Genomic DNA, 19281 nt, shown 5'->3' with positions numbered 1-19281 from the left:
TCTCTAATGTGAGTTTGTATGCGAAAAACACCAGACTCCGCCCACTACACGCCTCCACGGACTTGGCTCTTTTCAGAAAGAATTGGTTAAATGTATCTTTCTTTTATAAAAATTAAAAACTAGAGACTCTTGTGAGATATGAAGGATCAACACGACTCTACAGATACTCCAGATTAACCCCAGACTGGTGGAAACTGTGCCCTTTAAACTACACAAAAAAAAAGTAAATCAAGCAGAGCATTTTTATCAGTGTGTTCGTCGCTGCTCTGCGTTTATTTGTTCCAGCTGCTTCACGGTCAGGGCCGGTTAAACTGTGCTCTTACTTTACTGGGTCATCTGACTGCGAAAACACTCAGAACACCCTAGCAACCGCATACAATACCCCGGCAACCAGCCACAACACTCTGTTCTTCAGTCCAGCACAGGGTCTGTCCGACTCCAGCTGAGCGACTCTGGAAAGCCCCTCCGTCTGAGAGAAAGAGAAAGATGGAGAGAGAGAGAGAGAGAGAGAGAGAGAGAGAGAGAGAGAGAGAGAGAGAGAGAGAGAGAGAGAGAGAGAGAGAGAGAGAGAGAGAAAAGGAGAGAGAGAGAGAGAGAGAGAGAGAGAGAGAGAGAGAGAGAGAGAGAGAGAGAGAGAGAGAGAGAGAGAAGAGAGAGAGAGAGAGAGAGAGAGAGAGAGAGAGAGAGAGAGAGAGAGAGAGAGAGAGAGAGAGAGAGAGCAGTCTGACATCACCCAGCGCTCCTCCACCCAAACTCACACTAAACAGGAATCAAAGTTTCGTTCTTCTGTCTGACTCCATGCCAGACTTTACAACAGTTTCAAACTCAGGAAATCTGAAGCGTCTCTCGGCATGTTTGGGCTTTTTTCTGACTTCAGATCCGTGCCAGCTTTGTTCTGCTCAAACTTCAGTCGGGCTGAGACGAGAGCGCCACCTTATGGCCACACTTCACGACCTCAATCCCAGCTCCTGATCTAATCACATTATTCCTCCATCATCTTTTCATCCAAACGCTCCAGAATCATCTCATTCTCAATGACAATCTCGGATTGTAAAAAAACTGATTCACAGGTAATTGTGACTCGAGGCTTTTTTTGAAAACTATTTGTCACTATTTTTTTTTACACATTCACAGCTTAAAACATGTTCATTCTTGGTTTATTAAGATTCTCTTTTAAAATGCTCTCCTATATCCATGAATCTCTGCTTTCTATAAAGAAACAAAATAAAAAAGAAACACGATGAGGATTTGAGGATGGTCTTATTTTAAACCATCGTGCATTAAACAATATCTTTAGGCTAATGTTAAATATGTAAATATTGCATCTAATAACTAAAAACATAGTTTTGTTTTTTAGTTTCTGAAACTAAAATAGATTGTTAAAATGAATATAAAATATAGAAAATAATACACAAATGAAAAATACACAAAAAAATTAAACAGTAATCAAAAATTAATAACATAATTAAAGGTGGGGTGAGTGTTATTTCAAAACCGTCTTAGAAAAAGGACTCGGGCCAGTGGAATAACAAACTTGTAGCTAATCAGCAGTAAGGGGCGTGTCTATGGTAAGAAGAGAGGCTCAGTGCGTGTCATTATTCAAAACACACGAGTCACACAGGATGGACATTAGCCGAGAAAGAACTAATGCTGGCTTTTGCTTGAATATGCTCGTGTGTCATGTTGGCTTGTTTGTCCATTTGCGATCGTATTGTGTCTCACTTCAGCGATGATAAAGACCCGTTCATTTCCACACCGTATGGAGCGTCTAAAACCCCTCAGTGTTTCAAGGTTTCAAGCGGCAGCTCACAAAATCTTTCCAACAGGTAAAATACTATACTCCTGATATCTGTTTGTTTCCTCTTTTCATCTATATTACCCATCCGGTCATAATTGTAATATGTCCTTAGCTGGACAATCGAGTTTATACTAACGTTATCGAGTTGTTCTTGAGAACGGTTTGTGTTTTGGTCGGTCTCAACGCACATTGGTCTCGGTCTCAACACACATTGGTCTCGGTCTCGGTCTCAACACACATTGGTCTCGGTCTCAACACACATTGGTCTCAACACACATGGGTCTCGGTCTCAACACACATTGGTCTCGGTCTCAACACACATTGGTCTCAACGCACATTGGTCTCGGTCTCAACACACATTGGTCTCGGTCTCAACACACATTGGTCTCGGTCTCAACACACATTGGTCTCAACACACATGGGTCTCGGTCTCAACACACATGGGTCTCGGTCTCAACACACATGGGTCTCGGTCTCAACACACATTGGTCTCAACACACATGGGTCTCGGTCTCAACACACATTGGTCTCAACACACATGGGTCTCGGTCTCAACACACATTGGTCTCAACACACATTGGTCTCAACACACATTGGTCTCAACACACATTGGTCTCGGTCTCAACACACAATGGTCTCGGTCTCAACACACAATGGTCTCGGTCTCAACACACATTGGTCTTGGTCTCAACACACATTGGTCTGGGTCTCAACACACATTGGTCTCGGACTCAACACACATTGGTCTCGGACTCAACACACATAGGTCTCGGTCTCAACACACATTGGTCTCGGTCTCAACACACATTGGTCTTGGACTCAACACACATTGGTCTCGGACTCAACACACATTGGTCTCGGTCTCAACACACATTGGTCTCGGACTCAACACACATTGGTCTCGGTCTCAACACACATTGGTCTCGGGTCTCAACACACATTGGTCTCGGTCTCAACACACATTGGTCTAAGACTCAACACACATTGGTCTTGGTCTCAACACACATTGGTCTAAGACTCAACACACATTGGTCTCGGTCTCAACACACATTGGTCTAAGACTCAACACACATTGGTCTCGGTCTCAACACACATTGGTCTCGGTCTCAACACACATTGCTCTCGGTCTCAACACACATTGGTCTCAACACACATTGGTCTCGGTCTCAACACACATTGGTCTCGGTCTCAACACACATTGGTCTGGGTCTCAACACACATTGGTCTCGGACTCAACACACATTGGTCTCGGTCTCAACACACATTGGTCTCGGGTCTCAACACACATTGGTCTCGGTCTCAACACACATTGGTCTAAGACTCAACACACATTGGTCTTGGACTCAACACACATTGGTCTCAGTCTCAACACACATTGGTCTCGGTCTCAACACACATTGGTCTCGGTCTCAACACACATTGGTCTCGGTCTCAACACACATTGGTCTCGGTCTCAACACACATTGGTCTCGGACTCAACACACATTGGTCTCGGTCTCAACACACATTGGTCTCGGTCTCAACACACATTGGTCTCGGTCTCAACACACATTGTTCTCGGTCTCAACACACATTGGTCTCGGTCTCAACACACATTGGTCTCGGTCTCAACACACATTGGTCTCAACACACATTGGTCTCGGTCTCAACACACATTGGTCTCAACACACATTGGTCTCGTACTCAACACACATTGGTCTCGGTCTCAACACACATTGGTCTCGGTCTCAACACACATTGGTCTCGGTCTCAACACACATTGGTCTCGGACTCAACACACATTGGTCTCGGTCTCGGTCTCAACACACATTGGTCTCGGTCTCAACACACATTGGTCTCGGTCTCAACACACATTGGTCTCGGTCTCGGTCTCAACACACATTGGTCTCGGTCTCAACACACATTGGTCTCGGTCTCGGTCTCAACACACATTGGTCTCGGTCTCGGTCTCAACACACATTGGTCTCGGTCTCAACACACATTGGTCTCGGTCTCAACACACATTGGTCTCGGTCTCGGTCTCAACACACATTGGTCTCGGTCTCAACACACATTGGTCTCGGTCTCGGTCTCAACACACATTGGTCTCGGTCTCAACACACATTGGTCTCTGTCTCAACACACATTGGTCTCGTACTCAACACACATTGGTCTGGTCTCAACACACATTGGTCTGGTCTCAACACACATTGGTCTCGGACTCAACACACATTGGTCTCGGTCTCAACACACATTGGTCTCGGTCTCAACACACATTGGTCTCGGTCTCAACACACATTGGTCTCGGTCTCAACACACATTGGTCTCGGTCTCAACACACATTGGTCTTGGTCTCAACACACATTGGTCTCGGTCTCAACACACATTGGTCTCGGTCTCAACACACATTGGTCTCGGTCTCGGTCTCAACACACATTGGTCTCGGTCTCAACACACATTGGTCTCGGTCTCAACACACATTGGTCTCGGTCTCAACACACATTGGTCTGGGTCTCAACACACATTGGTCTGGGTCTCAACACACATTGGTCTGGGTCTCAACACACATTGGTCTGGGTCTCAACACACATTGGTCTCGGTCTCAACACACATTGGTCTCGGTCTCAAAACACATTGGTCTTGTACTCAACACACATTGGTCTCGGTCTCAACACACATTGGTCTCGGTCTCAACACACAATGGTCTCGGTCTCAACACACAATGGTCTCGGTCTCAACACACATTGGTCTCGGTCTCGGTCTCAACACACATTGGTCTTGTACTCAACACACATTGGTCTCGGTCTCAACACACATTGGTCTCGGTCTCAACACACATTGGTCTCAACACACATTGGTCTCGGTCTCAACACACATTGGTCTCGTACTCAACACACATTGGTCTCATATTCAACACACATTGGTCTCGGTCTCAACACACATTGGTCTCAACACACATTGGCCTCGGTCTCAACACACATTGGTCTCGGTCTCAACACATTGGTCTCGGTCTCAACACACATTGGTCTCGGTCTCAACACATATTGGTCTCCGTCTCAACACACATTGGTCTCGGTCTCAACACACATTGGTCTCCGTCTCAACACACATTGGTCTCGGACTCAACACAGATTGGTCTCGGTCTCAACACACATTGGTCTCGGTCTCAACACACATTGGTCTCGGTCTCAACACATATTGGTCTCCGTCTCAACACACATTGGTCTCGGTCTCAACACACATTGGTCTCGGACTCAACACACATTGGTCTCGGTCTCAACACACATTGGTCTCGGTCTCAACACACATTGGTCTCTGTCTCAACACACATTGGTCTCGGTCTCAACACACATTGGTCTCGGTCTCAACACACATTGGTCTCGGTCTCAACACACATTGGTCTCGGTCTCAACACACATTGGTCTCGGTCTCAACACACATTGGTCTCGGTCTCAACACACATTGGTCTCGGTCTCAACACACATTGGTCTCGGTCTCAACACACATTGGTCTCTGTCTCAACACACATTGGTCTCGGTCTCAACACACTGGTCTCGGTCTCAACACACATTGGTCTCAGTCTCAACACACATTGGTCTCGGTCTCAACACACATTGGTCTCAGACTCAACACACAATGGTCTCGGTCTCAACACACATTGGTCTCTGTCTCAACACACAATGGTCTCGGTCTCAACACACAATGGTCTCGGTCTCAACACACAATGGTCTCGGTCTCAACACACAATGGTCTCGGTCTCAACACACATTGGTCTCGGTCTCAACACACATTGTTCTCGGTCTCAACACACATTGGTCTCGGTCTCAACACACAATGGTCTCGGTCTCAACACACATTGGTCTCGGTCTCAACACACATTGGTCTCGGTCTCAACACACATTGGTCTCGGTCTCAACACACATTGGTCTCGGTCTCAACACACATTGTTCTCGGTCTCAACACACATTGGTCTCGGTCTCAACACACATTGTTCTCGGTCTCAACACACATTGGTCTCAACACACATTGGTCTCGGTCTCAACACACATTGGTCTCAACACACATTGGTCTCGTACTCAACACACATTGGTCTCGGTCTCAACACACAATGGTCTCGGTCTCAACACACATTGGTCTTGGTCTCAACACACATTGGCCTCGGTCTCAACACACATTGGTCTCGGACTCAACACACATTGGTCTCGGACTCAACACACATTGGTCTCGGACTCAACACACATTGGTCTCGGTCTCAACACACATTGGTCTCGGTCTCAACACACATTGGTCTCGGTCTCAACACACATTGGTCTCGGTCTCAACACACATTGGTACGTTGTTCTCGGTCTCAACACACATTGGTACATTGGTCTTGGTCTCAACACACATTGGTCTCAGACTCAACACACATTGGTCTCGGTCTCAACACACATTGGTCTCGGTCTCAACACACATTGGTCTCGGTCTCAACACACATTGGTCTCGGTCTCAACACACATTGGTCTCGGTCTCACACACATTGGTCTCGGTCTCAACACACATTAGTACGTTGTTCTCGGTCTCAACACACATTGGTACATTGGTCTTGGTCTCAACACACATTGGTCTCAGACTCAACACACATTGGTCTTGGTCTCAACACACATTGGTCATTTTACAGAGGAAAAAGTGTGCCAAACGCACATGATCATTGTCTTAAAAGGTGAGTTAAAGATACTAAAATACACACAATAATGTACACTTATTGATGTGTTTCGTATTACCTTTGGGAAACGAGGAGATGCTGGACCGTCAGCCTCCTCGTACAGCGCTGGTTTGCTTCAAGACTTCGATATGAATCTATTCCTGATGGGATAAAATCATTGGGTTGCGACACATTCGCTCTGAGAACACACGGCAGTAAAACACAAGGATAGTTTCCTGAAAACAGTTTAATTGTATTAACGATCAGTCAGAGAACAGATACTGCATGTACTTCACCATCAGAACTGCTGGAAAACACACGTCAGAGAGCGTGAGAGGTTCACATTAGTTACCAAAGCATGTTCACGTTTATGTACATAGTGCAAAAGACACGCCGATGAGAATCACTCCAAACACAGACAGAGAGAGAGAGAGAGAGAGAGAGAGAGAGAGAGAGAGAGAGAGAGAGAGAGAGAGAGAGAGAGAGAGAGAGATCTGAAGGCTGCTACGGGAAGCTTATTGCACTGAAATCGGGATGATCCAGAACATTTACACGGTTACACGATCTCTCCGCTCGCCCTCACGTTAGTCACCAATACACAAGACGTTTAACGAAAGAGCGTTAATGTACATCATTATAAACCCAGAGATCCTTCATTTGGAGCGGAGAGAGACTAAAGATGGAGGAGAACACCGGAGTAAACGTGGTTAGAGACACAAACACACACGGAGAGGAGCTTCTGCCCATCTGAAGCACCAGAATACGGCAAATTACCGACACGATTTGTGGGAAAAATATCCCGTCGGAAACAGGAGAAACCCGAAGACGTCTCAATCCAAGCGGCATAAATAGAACCGAAGACGACAGGATATTAGACACATTTAAACATGTTATGTACACCAGGATTCACTTGTTCATGTCATTAGTTGTGCATTGAGTTTCTCTTCTGCAGAGTTCGTTAATGCTTTTGTTAGATCAGACATGTGTGTGTGTGTGTGTGTGTGTGTGTGTGTGTGTGTGTGTGTGTGTTTGTTGGAATGAACAAACGTTTGTCCATCATTATTTTTAAGACAGAATTCCCCCAAACCTTGAATCATTTACTCGCCCTCATGTCGTTTGTAAGCATCATAAGAGTGATTCATATGAATCAGTGATTCGGTGAGTCACTACAGCTCTCGAATCTCACGTTTAATAAAAAATTAATAATTTACTCGCCCTCATGTCATTTGTACGCATAAGAGTGAATTATATGAATCAGTGATTCGGTGAGTCACTAAAGCTTTCGAATCTCACGTTTAAAGCAAAATGAATAATTTACTCGCCCTCATGTCATTTGTACGCATAAGAGTGATTCATATGATTCAGTGATTCGGTGAGTCACTACGGCTCTCGAATCTCACGTTTAATGGAAAATGAATCATTTACTCGCCCTCATGTGATATGTACACATAAGAGTGATTCATATGATTCAGTGAGTCACTACAGCTCTCGAATCTCATGTTTAATGGAAAATTAATAATTTACTCGCCCTCATGTCATTTGAACGCATAAGAATGATTCATATGAATCAGTGAGTCGGTGAGTCACTACAGCTCTCAAATCTCACGTTTAATGGAAAATGAATCATTTACTCGCCCTCATGTCATTTGTACGCATAAGAATGATTCATATGATTCAGTGAGTCGGTGAGTCACTACAGCTCTCAAATCTCACGTTTAATGGAAAATGAATCATTTACTCGCCCTCATGTCATTTGTACGCATAAGAATGATTCATATGATTCAGTGATTCGGTGAGTCAATACGGCTCTCGAATCTCACGTTTAATGGAAAATTAATAATTTACTCGCCCTCATGTCATTTGAACGCATAAGAATGATTCATATGAATCAGTGAGTCGGTGAGTCACTACAGCTCTCAAATCTCACGTTTAATGGAAAATGAATCATTTACTCGCCCTCATGTCATTTGAACGCATAAGAATGATTCATATGAATCAGTGAGTCGGTGAGTCACTACAGCTCTCAAATCTCACGTTTAATGGAAAATGAATCATTTACTCGCCCTCATGTCATTTGTACGCATAAGAATGATTCATATGATTCAGTGATTCGGTGAGTCAATACGGCTCTCGAATCTCACGTTTAATGGAAAATTAATAATTTACTCGCCCTCATGTCATTTGAACGCATAAGAATGATTCATATGAATCAGTGAGTCGGTGAGTCACTACAGCTCTCAAATCTCACGTTTAATGGAAAATGAATCATTTACTCGCCCTCATGTCATTTGTACGCATAAGAATGATTCATATGATTCAGTGATTCGGTGAGTCAATACGGCTCTCGAATCTCACGTTTAATGGAAAATTAATAATTTACTCGCCCTCATGTCATTTGAACGCATAAGAATGATTCATATGAATCAGTGAGTCGGTGAGTCACTACAGCTCTCAAATCTCACGTTTAATGGAAAATGAATCATTTACTCGCCCTCATGTCATTTGAACGCATAAGAATGATTCATATGAATCAGTGAGTCGGTGAGTCACTACAGCTCTCGAATCTCATGTTTAATGGAAAATTAATAATTTACTCGCCCTCATGTCATTTGAACGCATAAGAATGATTCATATGAATCAGTGAGTCGGTGAGTCACTACAGCTCTCAAATCTCACGTTTAATGGAAAATGAATCATTTACTCGCCCTCATGTCATTTGTACGCATAAGAATGATTCATATGATTCAGTGAGTCGGTGAGTCACTACAGCTCTCAAATCTCACGTTTAATGGAAAATGAATCATTTACTCGCCCTCATGTCATTTGTACGCATAAGAATGATTCATATGATTCAGTGATTCGGTGAGTCAATACGGCTCTCGAATCTCACGTTTAATGGAAAATTAATAATTTACTCGCCCTCATGTCATTTGAACGCATAAGAATGATTCATATGAATCAGTGAGTCGGTGAGTCACTACAGCTCTCAAATCTCACGTTTAATGGAAAATGAATCATTTACTCGCCCTCATGTCATTTGAACGCATAAGAATGATTCATATGAATCAGTGAGTCGGTGAGTCACTACAGCTCTCAAATCTCACGTTTAATGGAAAATGAATCATTTACTCGCCCTCATGTCATTTGTACGCATAAGAATGATTCATATGATTCAGTGATTCGGTGAGTCAATACGGCTCTCGAATCTCACGTTTAATGGAAAATTAATAATTTACTCGCCCTCATGTCATTTGAACGCATAAGAATGATTCATATGAATCAGTGAGTCGGTGAGTCACTACAGCTCTCAAATCTCACGTTTAATGGAAAATGAATCATTTACTCGCCCTCATGTCATTTGTACGCATAAGAATGATTCATATGATTCAGTGATTCGGTGAGTCAATACGGCTCTCGAATCTCACGTTTAATGGAAAATTAATAATTTACTCGCCCTCATGTCATTTGAACGCATAAGAATGATTCATATGAATCAGTGAGTCGGTGAGTCACTACAGCTCTCAAATCTCACGTTTAATGGAAAATGAATCATTTACTCGCCCTCATGTCATTTGTACGCATAAGAATGATTCATATGATTCAGTGATTCGGTGAGTCAATACGGCTCTCGAATCTCACGTTTAATGGAAAATTAATAATTTACTCGCCCTCATGTCATTTGTAAGCATCAGAGTGATTCATATGAATCAGTGATTCAGTGAGTCAATACAGCTCTCGAATCTCACGTTTAATAGAAAATTAATAATTTACTCGCCCTTATGTCATTTGTAAGCATCAGAGTGATTCATATGATTCAGTGATTCGGTGAGTCAATACGGCTCTCGAATCTCACGTTTAATAGAAAATTCTTCATACATATTCGCCCTCCCGTGACACACTTCGGTGGAACATGTTGTTCATCAGCTTTTCCACATGAGGATGAGTAATGAAAACGATGGTGTGTTTTTGAGATTAATATGACTCTTATGATGCTTTTCGTCGTTGTTCACAGCCGTCGGAAGATTTGAGGGTCAGTGAATTGTTCACAGAGAGAGAGTGTGTGTGAGCGGTTTGTCCGTTATAGTTTCCTGAGTCAGTGTGTGTGTGTGTGTGTGTGTGTGTGTGAAGGCCGTCAGCCTGACTTCGGCTCGTCTTTATCGTCGGCCGTTGGTTCGGCGAGTTCGGAGGAGTCAAGCTCTTCTTCGTCACTCATCCGTCCATCCTCTTCCTCATCCTCTTCCTCATCCTCCTCTTCGGTGCTGCTTTGCCTCCGCAGCTGCAGGTTCTCCAGCGTTTTGGAGACCCATGATTCGATGCGGCTGCTGAGGGGCAGGATGGGCTCCGGAGCGTACTCTTCCTCCTCCTCCTCCTCCTCTTCCTCCAGCATGCCGGGCACCAGTGTACTGGTTGTACTGGTAATGGAGGAGTTGAGCCGGTCTCGGCCATCCAGAGATCCGGTCTCGGTGCTCTGCTGCGACTCCCATTCCAGCCGGTCGTCCGTTCGGGATTCGTCCTTCTCCGGGGCTCGTGCCGCTGCGGGACTCGGGTTCGGAGGCGGACTCATGGCCTCGCGGTTCTCTTTGTTCGTCCCTCTGCTGATTGGCTCAGACTCCAGCGGCTCCGGGGCGTCGGCGTTCTCCACCATCGTCCTCCAGTTCGTCTCTGCACAGAACATTTAGAGATGTTATATTAAAGAGTGTGTGGTCAACGGTGTGTGTGTTACCGTATTCCTTCTCATTGACCTCTTAGATGGGCTCGGAGATGACACACATGACAGAGCGTGCACTAAAGGTGTGTGTGAGCGGAGAGCGTGTGAGCGGAGTGTGTGAGGGGTGTGTGTGTTATCGTATTCCTTCTCATTGACCTCTTAGATGGGCTCGGAGATGACAGACATGACAGAGCTTGCACTACGGGTGCGTGTGAGCGGAGTGTGTGAATGGTGTGTGTGAGTAGAGTGTGTGTGTAACCGTATTCCTTCTCGTTGACCTCTTAGATGGGCTCGGAGATGACACACATGACAGAGCGTGCACTAAAGGTGTGTGTGAGCGGAGGGCGTGTGAGCGGAGTGTGTGAGCGGTGTGTGTGTTACCGTATTCCTTCTCGTTGACCTCTTAGATGGGCTCGGAGATGACACACATGACAGAGCGTGCACTACAGGTGTGTGTGAGCGGAGGGCGTGTGAGCGGAGTGTGTGAGCGGTGTGTGTGTTACCGTATTCCTTCTCGTTGACCTCTTAGATGGGCTCGGAGATGACACACATGACAGAGCATGCACTAAAGGTGTGTGTGAGCGGAGGGCGTGTGAGCGGAGGGCGTGTGAGCGGAGTGTGTGAGCGGTGTGTGTGTTACCGTATTCCTTCTCGTTGACCTCTTAGATGGGCTCGGAGATGACACACATGACAGAGCGTGCACTACAGGTGTGTGTGTGAGTGGAGTGTGTGAATGGTGCGTGTGAGTGGAGTGTGTTTACCGTATTCCTTCTCGTTGACCTCTTAGATGGGCTCAGAGATGACACACATAACAGAGCGTGCACAACGGGTGTGTGTGTGGAGTGTGTGTGTGTGTGTGTGAGTGGAGTGTGTGAGCAGAGTGTGTGGAATGCGTGTGGAGTGTGTGTGTTTACCGTATTCCTTCTCGTTGACCTCTGAGATGGGCTCGGAGATGACGCTGCAGAAGGAGATGGCGCTGGCGGCTGAAGGGTTCCTGGAGTGGCCCATGTGGTGCGGGACTTTCTTCACGTTCTTCAGCGCCTCCTCCGCCTGCTCCTGCTCCAGAGCGCTCACCATCTCCTTATACGCCCTCCGCGCCTCCTCCGTCAGGGACACCAGCGTATTGAACAGACCCTGAACACACACACACACACGGTTCACTATCTTTGTGGGGACTCTCTATACGTGTAATGGCTTTTATACTGTACAAACCGTATTTTCTATCCCCCTACACTGCTCGTGCCCCTAAACCTACCCATCACACACACTAACACAAACACACACACACTCTCACACACACACACACACTGCCCCTGCCCCTAAACCTACCCAATGCATGCACGATGCATATGTTTGTGTGAGAGAGAGAGGGAGAGAGAGAGAGAGAGAGAGAGAGAGAGAGAGTGTGTGTGTATGCGTGTGTGTGTGTGTGTGTGTGTAAGAGAGAGAGAGAAATAGAGTGTGTGTGTATGTGTGTGTGTGTGTGTGTGTGTGTGTGAGAGAGAGAGTGTGTGCTCCTCTGCTCCACGAGTGTGAGAGTGTGTGTGTGTGTGTGTACCTCTGCTCCAGAATAGTTAAATATTCCCACGACGCTCACAGGCACGAGTTTATTCACGCAGCGTCCCAGAGCCTTTCGACCCAGAGCGAACACGAACGGGATCTCCTGCTCTCTCGCCATGGCGATGACGTTATAAAGGGCCTCATCCAGACCACCTGCACACACACACGTTTGTTTTTGTGAATTGTGGGGACATTCCATTGGCGCAATGGTTTTTATACTGTACAAACCATATTTTCTATCCTCCGACACTGCCCCTAAACCTACCCATCACACACACACACACACACACACAAACACACACACAAACACACACACACACACACAGCCCCTAAACCTACCCATCACAGGAAACATTCTGCATTTTTACTTTCTCATAAAAACTCCTCCTGTGTGATTTATAAGCCTTTTGTAAAGTGGGGCCATGGGTAATGTCCTCATATTTCACCCTCTCCTGTAATACCTGTGTCATACCCATGGCATTATACACATTTGTGTCCTCATATGTCACAAAAACATGCCTACACAACATTACAATAACACACAATTAAACACACGATTAAACATCCGTTTGGTGTGCTTCAGACTGTGTGAGTTTCTCACCCTTGGCCTGGATCTTCTCGCAGTTTGGTGAGATGATGACACATTTGATCTTGTGGAGCTTCATGTGTTTGGTGACTTCTCTGAGCCCCATGACGAGCCTCCGCTTGGCCTTGGCTTTGCTCGGCTCCTTCTGATAAACTCGCTCCTGGAAGCGGACCAACTCCTGCAGCAGCAGCGTCACACTCTCATCGATGTCCTTACTCAACACCTGATTACAGTACCTGAGGAAAACAGAGCCAGCGAGTCAACACACACACACACACACACACTCCTGCAGGAGCAGCGTCACACTCTCACGTGTGAACGTGTGAGGGTGTGTGTGAGTGAGTGAGTGTGTGTGTGTTTGTGTGTGTGTGTGAGTGAGTGAGTGCGTGAGTGATTGTGTGCGTGATTGAGTTCGTGCGTGAGTGAGTTCGTGCGTGAGTGAGTGAGTGAGTGAGTGTGTGTGTGTGAGTGATTGTGTGTGTGAGTGAGTGAGTGAGTGAGTGAGTGTGTGAGTGAGTGAGTGAGTGTGTGAGTGTGTGAGTGAGTGAGTGAGTGAGTGAGTGAGTGAGTGAGTGAGTGAGTGTGTGCGTGAGTGAGAGAGTGAGTGTGTGAGTGTGTGAGTGAGTGAGTGAGTGAGTGTGTGAGTGAGTGAGTGTGTGCGTGAGTGAGTGTATGCGTGAGTGAGTGAGTGAGTGAGTGAGTGTGTGAGTGAGTGAGTGAGCGAGCGAGTGAGTGTGTGTCCTCACTCTCTGAACCGGCGGCTGTGTATCTTGGTGATGGCTGAAGCTGCCATGGGGCTGCCGATGCCAGAGCTGGCGGGTGAGCCCTGAGATACGGGAGTGATGCTGTACGGAGAGTTCTGGCTCGCTGGAGACAGCGACGCATCACTGGGCATGCTCAGGCCGTTCTCTACAACACACACATACAGAGGAGAAAGATGAGCACTACCTTACATATTATTGTGTTTCTGACCTTTCTTGTTTGAGCCTTCGCTCCCCACGTGCATCAATGAGCCTTGGCCGCCCATGACCCTGTGGCCGGTTCTCCACTGGTCCTCTTGGAGCACTTTTGATAGATACTGACCACTGCAGACCGGGAACAGCCCACAAGAGCTGCAGTTCTGGAGATGCTCTGACCCAGTCGTCTAGCCGTCACAATCTGGCCAAACTCGCTCAAATCCTTACGCTTGCCCATTTCTCCTGCTTCACACACATCAACTCTGAGGACTAAATGTTCACTTGCTGCCTAATATATCCCACCCACTAACAGGAGATGAAGAGATCATCAGTGTTATTCTTGTCAGTGCTCATAATGTTATGCCTGATCAGTGTGTGTGTGTTTGCGTGTGTGTGTGTTCATACCGTCCTGCTCCTGTGTGAGTGGGTCGGTGAAGCTCAGAGCGTCTCTCTGCTCGTCGGCTCCAGTCACGCCGTGATCAGCAGAACTCTTGCCCTTCTTCACCTCGCGCTCCTGCAGAATAATCTATACACGGGGGGGGGGGGGGGGGGGGGGGGAATTATTGTGTCACTGTCTATACACTATACACAGTGTAATCTGGTGTGATGTCATATCCTGTCACGCTCAGCAGTGTGTGTGTGCTTGTTTTTGTGACATATGAGGACACAAGTGTGTATAATGCCATGGGTATGACACAGGTATTACAGGAGAGGGTGAAATATGAGGACATTACCCATGGCCCCACTTTACAAAAGGCTTATAAATCACACAGGAGGAGTTTTTATGAGAAAGTAAAAATGCAGAATGTTTCCTGTGATGGGTAGGTTTAGGGGCAGTGTGTGTGTGTGTGTGTGTGTGTGTGTGATGGGTAGGTTTAGGGGCAGTGTGTGTGAGATGGGTAGGTTTAGGGGTAGTGTGTGTGTGTGTGTGCGTGTGTGACGGGTAGGTTTAGGGGCAGTGTGTGTGAGATGGGTAGGTTTAGGGGCAGTGTGTGTGAGATGGGTAGGTTTAGGGGTAGTGTGTGTGTGTGTGTGCGTGTGTGACGGGTAGGTTTAGGGGCAGTGTGTGTGAGATGGGTAGGTTTAGGGGTAGTGTGTGTGTGTGTGTGCGTGTGTGATGGGTAGGTTTAGGGGCAGTATGCGTGTGTGAGATGGGTAGGTTTAGGGGCAGTATGCGTGTGTGAGATGGGTAGGTTTAGGGGTAGTGTGTGTGTGTGTGTGTGTGATGGGTAGGTTTAGGGGCAGTATGCGTGTGTGAGATGGGTAGGTTTAGGGGCAGTATGCGTGTGTGAGATGGGTAGGTTTAGGGGCAGTATGCGTGTGTGAGATGGGTAGGTTTAGGGGCAGTATGCGTGTGTGAGATGGGTAGGTTTAGGGGCAGTATGCGTGTGTGAGATGGGTAGGTTTAGGGGCAGTATGCGTGTGTGAGATGGGTAGGTTTAGGGGCAGTATGCGTGTGTGAGATGGGTAGGTTTAGGGGTAGTGTGTGTGTCTGTGTGCGTGTGTGATGGGTAGGTTTAGGGGCAGTATGCGTGTGTGTGTGTGTGTGATGGGTAGGTTTAGGGGCAGTATGCGTGTGTGTGTGAGATGGGTAGGTTTAGGGGTAGTGTGTGTGTGTGTGTGTGTGTGTGATGGGTAGGTTTAGGGGCAGTATGCGTGTGTGAGATGGGTAGGTTTAGGGGCAGTATGCGTGTGTGAGATGGGTAGGTTTAGGGGTAGTGTGTGTGTGTGTGTGCGTGTGTGAGGGGGGGGGGGATTATTGTGTCACTGTCTATACACTATACACAGTGTAATCTGGTGTGATGTCATATCCTGTCACGCTCAGCAGTGTGTGTGTGCTTGTTTTTGTGACATATGAGGACACAAGTGTGTATAATGCCATGGGTATGACACAGGTATTACAGGAGAGGGTGAAATATGAGGACATTACCCATGGCCCCACTTTACAAAAGGCTTATAAATCACACAGGAGGAGTTTTTATGAGAAAGTAAAAATGCAGAATGTTTCCTGTGATGGGTAGGTTTAGGGGCAGTGTGTGTGTGTGTGTGTGTGTGTGTGTGATGGGTAGGTTTAGGGGCAGTGTGTGTGAGATGGGTAGGTTTAGGGGTAGTGTGTGTGTGTGTGTGCGTGTGTGACGGGTAGGTTTAGGGGCAGTGTGTGTGAGATGGGTAGGTTTAGGGGCAGTATGCGTGTGTGAGATGGGTAGGTTTAGGGGTAGTGTGTGTGTGTGTGTGCGTGTGTGATGGGTAGGTTTAGGGGCAGTATGCGTGTGTGAGATGGGTAGGTTTAGGGGCAGTATGCGTGTGTGAGATGGGTAGGTTTAGGGGTAGTGTGTGTGTGTGTGTGCGTGTGTGATGGGTAGGTTTAGGGGCAGTATGCGTGTGTGTGTGAGATGGGTAGGTTTAGGGGTAGTGTGTGTGTGTGTGTGTGTGTGTGATGGGTAGGTTTAGGGGCAGTATGCGTGTGTGTGTGAGATGGGTAGGTTTAGGGGTAGTGTGTGTGTGTGTGTGTGTGTGTGATGGGTAGGTTTAGGGGCAGTATGCGTGTGTGAGATGGGTAGGTTTAGGGGCAGTATGCGTGTGTGAGATGGGTAGGTTTAGGGGTAGTGTGTGTGTGTGTGTGCGTGTGTGATGGGTAGGTTTAGGGGCAGTATGCGTGTGTGAGATGGGTAGGTTTAGGGGCAGTATGCGTGTGTGAGATGGGTAGGTTTAGGGAAAGTATGCGTGTGTGAGATGGGTAGGTTTAGGGAAAGTATGCGTGTGTGAGATGGGTAGGTTTAGGGGCAGTATGCGTGTGTGAGATGGGTAGGTTTAGGGGCAGTATGCGTGTGTGAGATGGGTAGGTTTAGGGGTAGTGTGTGTGTCTGTGTGCGTGTGTGATGGGTAGGTTTAGGGGCAGTATGCGTGTGTGTGTGTGTGATGGGTAGGTTTAGGGGCAGTATGCGTGTGTGTGTGAGATGGGTAGGTTTAGGGGTAGTGTGTGTGTGTGTGTGTGTGTGTGATGGGTAGGTTTAGGGGCAGTATGCGTGTGTGATGGGTAGGTTTAGGGGCAGTATGCGTGTGTGTGTGAGATGGGTAGGTTTAGGGGTAGTGTGTGTGTGTGTGTGTGTGTGAGATGGGTAGGTTTAGGGGCAGTATGCGTGTGTGAGATGGGTAGGTTTAGGGGTAGTGTGTGTGTGTGTGTGCGTGTGTGAGGGGGGGGGGGATTATTGTGTCACTGTCTATACACTATACACAGTGTAATCTGGTGTGATGTCATATCCTGTCACGCTCAGCAGTGTGTGTGTGCTTGTTTTTGTGACATATGAGGACACAAATGTGTATAATGCCATGGGTATGACACAGGTATTACAGGAGAGGGTGAAATATGAGGACATTACCCATGTCCCCACTTTTCAAAAGGCTTATAAATCACACAGGAGGAGTTTTTATGAGAAAGTAAAAATGCAGAATGTTTCCTGTGATGGGTAGGTTTAGGGGCTGTGTGTGTGTGTGTGTGTGTGTGTGTGTGTGATGGGTAGGTTTAGGGGTAGTGTGTGTGTGTGTGTGCGTGTGTGACGGGTAGGTTTAGGGGCAGTGTGTGTGAGATGGGTAGGTTTAGGGGCAGTATGCGTGTGTGAGATGGGTAGGTTTAGGGGTAGTGTGTGTGTGTGTGCGTGTGCGTGTGTGATGGGTAGGTTTAGGGGCAGTATGCGTGTGTGAGATGGGTAGGTTTAGGGGCAGTATGCGTGTGTGAGATGGGTAGGTTTAGGGGTAGTGTGTGTGTGTGTGTGCGTGTGTGATGGGTAGGTTTAGGGGCAGTATGCGTGTGTGTGTGTGAGATGGGTAGGTTTAGGGGCAGTATGCGTGTGTGTGTGAGATGGGTAGGTTTAGGGGTAGTGTGTGTGTGTGTGTGTGTGTGTGATGGGTAGGTTTAGGGGCAGTATGCGTGTGTGTGTGAGATGGGTAGGTTTAGGGGTAGTGTGTGTGTGTGTGTGTGAGATGGGTAGGTTTAGGGGCAGTATGCGTGTGTGTGTGTGAGATGGGTAGGTTTAGGGGTAGTGTGTGTGAGTGTGTGTGTTTGTGTGTGAGTGAGTGTGTGTGTGTGTGTGTGTGTGAGACGCACCTTCTTCATGGCGGTGGTCTTCTTGACTTTAGGGATCTCTCGTTCTTTGCCTCTCTTGATGCGCGGCGCGCTGGAGTCCAGGATGTTGTGTGGGGGGGTGTACGTGTTTTTGAGTCCCGTCACTCGACTGCCGCCATCTTTACTGTGCAGAGCGGCCACTGTCCCGACTGACAACAACACAAAACACACCAGCGTCAGTTCACAACAACTGACACACTATTACACTGCAAAAAATGCTCTTCAGTAATGTTGTCTTGTTTTCAGTCCAAATATCAACATATTCTTAAATTAAGATGCATTTACTACATAAGTAAAATAAGATATTTTTTCTAGTTTTGTTGAAAATAAAATCTAAATGAAGAGAGTTTTTGCTTAAAACAGGCAAAATGATCTGCCAATGGGGTGAGAAAAATAATCTGATTTCTGATTGAAATCTTGTTTCTTGTTTCCGTCCCAATCAGAAATAAGATTATTTTTCTCACCCCATTGGCAGATCATTTTGCCTGTTTTAAGCAAAAACTCTCTTCATTTAGATATTTTCCCCCAGAAAACAAGAACAAATATCTCTTGTCATTTCACTGATCTAGTAAATGCATCTTAATTTAAGAATATTTAGATATCTGGACTGGAAACAAGAAAAAAAAAACTAAAAAAAAAAGTATTTTTTGCAGTGTAGATACTTGCTTGATCTACTACTTAATGACTATCCAACGACAAAATGCTAACAGCATGCTAATTTACGTTAGCAATGTGTGCTGAAACGTGCTAAAAACATGCTGGCAATGTGGTAAAAATTGTAAACATGCAAGCAATTTGCTAATTCATGTTAACGTAATAAATGCACTAAATAATGCTAACAAACATGTTAATCATGCTAGAAACATGTTAAACGTGTGAAATCATGC

The 19281-nt window shown here is 46.4% G+C and overlaps 1 protein-coding gene across 4 annotated transcripts in view; it reads right to left on the bottom strand.

The window, feature by feature from the left end:
- Nucleotides 1–6690: 6690 nt before the first annotated feature.
- Nucleotides 6691–19281, bottom strand: part of secisbp2l (SECIS binding protein 2-like) — a 40938-nt gene continuing 28347 nt past the window's right edge. For all 4 annotated transcript variants that reach the window (XM_067419176.1, XM_067419177.1, XM_067419178.1 and 1 more), the window contains 7 exons: nucleotides 18377–18543; nucleotides 14677–14797; nucleotides 14062–14224; nucleotides 13331–13551; nucleotides 12728–12882; nucleotides 12084–12303; nucleotides 6691–11123 (listed from right to left, as the gene is read on the bottom strand). In XM_067419176.1, coding sequence (XP_067275277.1) covers nucleotides 10594–11123; nucleotides 12084–12303; nucleotides 12728–12882; nucleotides 13331–13551; nucleotides 14062–14224; nucleotides 14677–14797; nucleotides 18377–18543 — 1577 coding nt within the window. In that variant the 3' untranslated portion in view covers nucleotides 6691–10593. The remainder of the gene's footprint in view (nucleotides 11124–12083; nucleotides 12304–12727; nucleotides 12883–13330; nucleotides 13552–14061; nucleotides 14225–14676; nucleotides 14798–18376; nucleotides 18544–19281) is intronic.

This window comes from Pseudorasbora parva, chromosome 16, assembly GCF_024679245.1.
Source record: "Pseudorasbora parva isolate DD20220531a chromosome 16, ASM2467924v1, whole genome shotgun sequence".
Taxonomy (NCBI): domain Eukaryota; kingdom Metazoa; phylum Chordata; class Actinopteri; order Cypriniformes; family Gobionidae; genus Pseudorasbora; species Pseudorasbora parva.
Note: the sequence above shows the minus strand (reverse complement) of the source record. Positions and strands in the feature narration are given on the sequence as shown.